General features: G+C 45.2%; 1 protein-coding gene across 2 annotated transcripts; it reads left to right on the top strand.

Annotated features, from left to right (window-relative positions):
* Nucleotides 1–1,566: 1,566 nt before the first annotated feature.
* FADD (Fas associated via death domain) lies at nt 1,567–5,656 on the top strand. 2 transcript variants are annotated; one of them, XM_034062507.1, is made up of 3 exons: nt 1,567–1,608; nt 1,657–2,101; nt 2,930–5,656. In XM_034062507.1, exons 2-3 carry the CDS (start codon nt 1,801–1,803, stop codon nt 3,286–3,288), a joined length of 660 nt encoding a protein of 219 aa, XP_033918398.1. In that variant the 5' UTR covers nt 1,567–1,608; nt 1,657–1,800; the 3' UTR covers nt 3,289–5,656. The 2 variants fall into 2 exon arrangements, with proteins under 2 accessions (XP_033918398.1, XP_005154314.2); XM_005154257.3 differs by lacking the exon at nt 1,567–1,608 and having other exon boundaries at nt 1,652–2,101.
* The last annotated feature ends 1,360 nt before the right edge of the window (nt 5,657–7,016 follow it).

Raw genomic sequence — 7,016 nt, 5'->3', positions numbered from 1 at the left:
ATGCTCCATCCCTGGCAGTGTTCAAGGCCAGGCTGGACAGAGCCTTGGGTGCCATGGTTTAGTGTGAGGTGTCCCTGCCTATGGCAGGGGTTTGGAACTGGATGATGTTAAGGTCCTTTCCAACCGAAACCATTCTGTGATTCTATGGTTCTAATTTGCAGCATTTAGGGACTAAAAAAGATCTCTCTTCTAAACAGGTTTAAAATTTTACCTGAGAGACTGAGAGTAGTATGCGTGTTGGCTGCTTTTCAAGGTTGGCATCAGGTACACTCTATTGCCTTTCCTGGATGAACAACACCAGGGAGGGGTGGAAAGGAAGCCCCAGATTTATTGTGAATCTGGTTAAAAATCAGAGAAAATATTGCCAACGCTATATTATAGCAAAGGAAATTATTTTAAGGGAATGCACACTTGGAGGAGACGTTGCAGCCCACTGTCCATATATCCTGGGAGGAATATATGGAAAACAAATCTTGTATTCTGTATGAAATATACATACTCTTACTTCATACCCACTGCTGAGGATGCACAGATGGGCTCCATGAGCATAGCCACCTCCATACATTGGCTCCCTTGGCTTTGTGCCTATGGGAGTTAAGGAAGTATTTTGGGAGCAGGAGTTGTTCTTCACTTGGAATGTGAGGCTGGGGACCTGTGCCTGACACTGCAAGCTGCTTATGACAAGCACCATGGGTGTGTTTGTGTGTGACAGTAACAATAAGTTAAGGGCTGCAGTGGGAACGATTTGGCACTGGGGTAGCTTGGGGAGTCAAAGTGGTCACCAGGAGCAGGGAGATCTCTGCACCACCTCCATGTGATGTGGAGAAAAACCACCGTTCTTTGACTGAGCCTTGGGGACCTACAAAACAACGGCACAAAGCCGAACTTTCCCATTTATGAGAAGTTCACCACCTTTCACCTTGTATAAACATTGCTTTTGGAATACCGGCACTTCAGATTTGCCCTCTTTCCTCCCTTTTAAAGGTCAGGAGTTACTGTATGTCACAACCAGTCTCTGTAAGGAACAAAGACCAGGCTGCAGCCCTGTGTTTTCAGGGAAAGGCGGAGTCCTCAGGGGCAGCCGAGGCTGCTAAGGGAGGGCAGATGCATTCCTGAGGAGACTCCATGGGGATTGTGTCTGTTCGGGAGCAGAGCTCTGCTGTGACCTTTCTTGCTCTTCCATGAGCAAGTTCGTACATCCTTATACTGTTCTCCTTTTGTAAAAGTAACCTTTGTAGGTGTAAGTATGCACAAGAACCCAATAATCCTCCATTAATCGGGTAATCTACAGCTCCCCCAGTTTAAGGTTTGGACAGGCTGAGGTGGCAGGACCCGACCCTGCTGTTCCTGCGGCAGGAGACCGCCGGAGCTCCGCTGTGGCACACGGGTTTGTATCCACCATCACAAAACAAGCCCGTTCCCCTCAGAAGCTCTTTTACGCTCTGTGATTCCCCTCAGTAAAGCCAAAACCCAACCTCACCACAGCGCAGCTGCGCGGCCGCCATTTTATGGGCTGCCGGGAACCCGACGTCGGCGTTACGTCACTTCCGAGAAGAGCAGGCGCGGGCTGAGGGTTGGGGCTGTGTTCCGCCATCGCGGCGCTGCCGGGTCCTGTCCGTGCCGGGTCCTGTCCGTGCCGGGTCCGATCCGTGCCGGGTCCGATCCGTGCCGGTTCGGGATCGCTCTCCCCCCCGCCTCCCGGGAATCCGCTGTGTGATAACAGGGACACGTTTCCTTCCGGGAGGGTGCGGACGGGGTTGGTGCCTCGGTGGTGGTGGTTGCGGTGTAGGCCTCTGCGCTATGGATCCGTTTTTGATACTGCTGAACTCCTTCTCCTTGAGGCTGTCGGATATGGAGCTCTCTTCCCTCAAGTTCCTCCTGAAGGGGAAGATCGGGAAAAGGAAGCTTGAGGCTGCCCAGAGCGGCGGGGAGCTCTTCAGTATCCTCCTCGAGCAGCAGCTGATCTCAGGGGACGACACTGCGTTGCTTGAGGGCTTGTTTAAGAGTATTAACAGAAACGACTTGGTCTCAGAACTAAAGCAGTTCGTGGAGGAAGGAGAAGTTACTGCTTCTGATAATCAACCAGATGTGCATGAAAAACGTAGGTGGATTTATTTGTTTTCAGTTCCCCCCCCTCCAAGCAATCCCGTTATATCTGTGTGCGGCCTGTAGCTCGGGGTGTTCAGAGGCGACGCAGAACGCGGCTGTAGCTGAGCCCACTGCTGAGGGTGCTTCCACTGGTACATGGGAGCGTCTTGTACCCTGGAAATGTGCCTTGAGGGCAGCAGATGCTGCAAACGGATTTCTGGGATGGAAATTTCTTCCCTTCTTTATCAAATGATCACTTGCAATAAGAAGAGGAGACTGAGGGGTGACCTCATCAGTGTTTACAAATATGTAAAGGGTGGGTGTCAGGATGATGGAGCTAGGCTTTTTTCAGTGATATCCAGTGATAGGACAAGGGGCAATGGGTGTAAACTGGAGCACAGGAGGTTCCATGTTAACATCAGGAAGAACTTCTTTACTGTAAGAGTGACAGAGCACTGGAACAGGTTGTTCAGGGGGGTTGTGGAGTCTCCTACGTTGGAGATATTCAAGGCCCGCCTGGACAAGCTCCTGTGTGATGTACTCTAGGTTACCCTGCTCTTGCAGGGGGTTGGACTAGATGGTCTCTCGAGGTCCCTTCCAACCCTTGGGATTCTGGGATTCTGTGATACATGCATCACGCAATAGTACATTGCAATTCGTGCTGTGTATTTGGGATTCCGAGTATATCCAGTGGGTTTCTAGAACTTGGTGTGGCTTTCAGTAGGTGTGAGATAGCAAGAGCAGTAGTGTTTTGCTAACAAAAAACAACCTCAACCGTTAACTTTTAAATGTTGTTTATTTCTCAGTAAATCCATCACTAAACACATTTCTGCTATTTCAGGTCTTCAGAATGCAGCTTTTGAAGTCATATGTGAAAATGTCGGGAGAGACTGGAAGATGCTGGTGCGAAAACTGGGCCTTTCTGAAGTGAAAATTGACAGAATAGTGGCAGGGAACCCATTTAACTTGCATGAACAGTTGTTTCAGTCCCTGCGAGCGTGGCAGAAATGGAAGGGAAAAGATGCAAAGGTGGCTGACTTACTGAAAGCCCTTCGGGGCTGCCATATGAATCTGGTGGCAGACATAGTTGAACAGAAGCTCTCACAATTGGATGCTGGAACCAGCTTACAGCAGTATCAGAACAATCCCACATCCCCCAGAGAGGATGAGAGAAGTACCAAGTGCCTTCCACTCTTCTGAACCAAACTCAGTATTGGTGGTGCAGTTACTTTTTCTGCTATTAATTTACGTGCCTTAATATGTTGATTTGTGGTCAGATGAAGATTAACATAAAACCAAATAACTTTGAGATAATGCTTTGTAGTTTTATGCTTTAAGAGATTTGAACTTTCACAAGACCTGAACTCTGTGTTGTAGACACTCTCACCATTTCCTTCTACCAGTCACCTGAAAATAAGATCTGCTTTACTGCTGGTAATTATCAGATGCATCTGCTCTGAAAATGCATCTATGGGACACTTCTGAGGCAGCTGTAATTAAAATTTCATGGGGGGCTGGGTTTTTTTGTGACCTATTATACCTGTAGTATGAAAGGGGGAAAGATTCGCTTAGCTCTATATTAGGTTTTCTCTGTAAGTAGCATAAGATACTGTCTTCCATAATTTGTCAAATACACTTGCCCTTTGTAAAAGGATACAAAGATGACTGCAACCTCTGGCTCCACAACTGCAGTGTGAGGAGGGTAGGAACTATTGTGGTGGCTTTTTATTGGCAGAAAATGGTTGAAAATTAACTAATTGAAATCAAAATGTCTGCATCAAGTGCCTTGCTTCATCCCGAAGGCAATGTTCTGAAGCTATGAAAGAAACTCTGTGAGTGTCAGATCTTTTTACTGCTGTCAGTGCAAGATTCTTTCCTAGGAATCCTCTCAAAACCTGCATCACAGATGTCTGTGTCACGATCATGTCTGCTGGAAGTCGCAGCTTACCTCATAAGCATCTGCAGTTATCTGTGCTCATAGTAACAAAACTGTGCTGTAACAGCCTAGGAAACAAACTGGGTTTAGTGAAGAGGTGTGGAAGCCTCCTGAGAGCAGATGCATATGGACTTTCTCTAGTGGTATCCCTTGAAGATCATCTGCTTTCCACCACAGGCTGTTGTCTTCAGAAGTTACTCCAGATCCAACAGCTCTTCCAAGTCCTCTGCAGTTGTTTAGTTCATTCCTGTGCCTTAACATCTTTTGGACATGGTTGTGAGCAACTCGCAGAGCAAAGAGGATGTGAATGAGACCAGATTCAGCTTTAATGCGGAACAGACTTCAGAAATGGCCTTCATGCCTAAGCTAAGGCTGGCAGAGTTGTACAAGTTTCAAGACATGCAGGGCTGTAGAGAACTGTTCTCTTTGTGAGGGGGGAAAAGTCCTCTGAAATTGTTGTGTTTGAGTAGGTTTCTTTGTTACTGCAGATACTGGGAGAAGAGAGGCTCCTTTTTTGCTGTGACTTTGACCTCCTGTGAAGGCCAGGTGTCAGTGTGTAACATATCACTGCTCTGTATAAATGCTGTGACATCGGTAACTTTCAAGTTCTTGCTTCTGGTTTACACAATGACACCTGAAAACTTGATCACAGTTAATGGAAAGTGCTGTAATGTGAACTTTCAGTAAGTGTTTGCCTTAACTGATACAAGTGTTTTTCTAATCATCATATATTAAATATCAGTGATTGTATCCATGCAAAGAAGCCATGGGTAATACAGAAGTTCCCATTTGTCTGCCTTTTGGGCAGGTACAGACCTATAAGTGCTTGCTCCAACACTTGTGTCAGTTGCCAGCTCCAGACTTCCAGTAGGAGATCCAGTGCTGCACTTCAGCTGAATGACCACCTCAGATGTTCTGGAGGGTTTTATTTAATAGATACAGTCTTTCATTCTATAGCATTTAAAGAAAATTATTGCTTCAGCCTTTTTTTGCTGTATGCTTCTAAGCAATCTGTGAGCAGAGTGGAGTAGAAGTGAAGTTAGCAAGATGAGTTATGTTTGTGTGAGACAGCTGTGCAACAGTTCTGAGTTCAATATGAGCACTAACATGTTTTCCTTATCCACTCATACTAAGTCTTTTGGTTCTCAGAAGACAGATTTATCTGGAATATGAACAGAAGTATCCTGGCTGCTGCATATAACCAAGGTATCTTAGGAATCAGTAGGAATAACTTGTAGCCAAGTGCTTGTCAGCTGCAAGAAATACTCTGCCTTGTAAGATAAAATCCCTCGTTTCTTTAAGGATTTGTACACTGTGGATGTGTAGATGTGGATCTACACTGCATCAATCTATGCAGTACCTCAGGGCCAATTAAAACTGCTTTTATTAGAGATTAAAAACTTAATTATGTGGGAAAAAGGTCAAATGGAATGAATGGAACAAAAAATTCTCATTGGGAGGGAGGGGTAAGGGAAAAGGACTCAATTTGTAAGGAGATGTGTTGTGATCCAGGGACTGTGCCTTTATTTTCCAATGAAGCTTTTTGGACTCAAAACTTATTTTTACAACTTTTTAATTCCAAGTTTTCTATTGTATCACTTTGTGCACATTTCATTAAAAATACTAACTAAAACCAAAATAAATTGGACTGGGGTTACTGTCTGTTACGAGATCCCTAACTGGGAGAAGGTGAAGGACACTTTTAAAGCAAGGAGTGGTGCTAAATGGGTTATGTTACCTGTGTTCTTGGAACATAGGGGAAGAAAAGGCAAACAGTGTTGTCATTGAATGTCTCAGAAGTCATAGAATTAGGGAAGGTTTGGGTTGGAGGGGACCTTAAGTTCATTCAGTTCCAGTCTGCTGCCATGGGCAGGGACACCTCACACTAGGCTATGCCACCCAAGGCTCTGGCCTTGAACACTGCCAGGGATGGAGCCTTTTAGGGCTTCCTTGGGCAGCCTGTTCCCGTGCCTCGCTACCCAAAAGTGCTAAAACAGCTTCAGTTTTCCTGGCAGGAGCAGCATTTGAGTGCAATCACTCTCGGAACTGAGAAAGAAAACAAATCTCTGCCAGCCCTCAGGAGCTTAAAACTGAGTCACAGCGCAGTGTATGCATGGGAGACAGGAGCTCTGTGAGTAAGTGCCTTATGATTCCTTCCTTCTGTTTCCTCTGCTAGGCATCCTGTGGTAAGGATGTTGTATTTGGTTTATAATTAATTAAAAAGCAGTTTATAGCTTATTCTAAACCTGCTCTGGCTTTTATAGGATGTGTTAAGTTAAATTGATAGAGGCTTTGGCATTTTGTGAAGGATATGCTGGCACTGAAGTGATAGCATGCACTTAAAAGCTTTGAATCCATGAGATGAGTAACTTAATTACCCATTTTATCAAATCCTCTATGATACTCTGCAGGAGGATCTGCCTGGGAGGAATTACTAAACCCTTTTCCTTTTAGTCTCTTGAGAGTCTTGTTTCCTTACAGCCTGGAGAGAAAACAACCATCAAATCATGTTGAGAGCAAAAAGTGGCATCTCAGGAGAATTCCCTTTAGGAGGATTGCTTTTCCATATTGCTTCATTCTCCCCTTCAGTACTTTGCTGCCATTTCCTATGATTCTTTTCAGATTCCAATTATAGATACCATATTAAGACTGTCGTTACCGAGTTGCAGCCTTGCACAAATTGGGTGTCATGAATATTTCAGATACAATGCCCTGTTTTCTCCATTCCCCCCGCACAGGCAGCTCTGTTTCCTTCAGTCTTTGTTTCAGGCCTACAATAACTGGCTGCTTTCTGAAATCTAATTGCTTCATTTTGTCTGAAGCAAAAAGCTCAGTAACATGCTGCATCTCCAACCTCTAGCACTCGGCATGCTCTTAATTCTGGCGTTTTGGTTGAGTATTTCCCAGTGTAAATGTATTCCTCGTCACTCCATTCCTTTATCAAAAGCTGGTTTGTGCTGTTCTCGTTCCCTGCACCTATGACCTTAAAATG

The sequence above is a fragment of the Melopsittacus undulatus genome, chromosome 4 (genome assembly GCF_012275295.1).
Source record: "Melopsittacus undulatus isolate bMelUnd1 chromosome 4, bMelUnd1.mat.Z, whole genome shotgun sequence".
NCBI lineage: Eukaryota > Metazoa > Chordata > Aves > Psittaciformes > Psittaculidae > Melopsittacus > Melopsittacus undulatus.
This window is presented reverse-complemented; position numbering and strand designations above follow the sequence as displayed.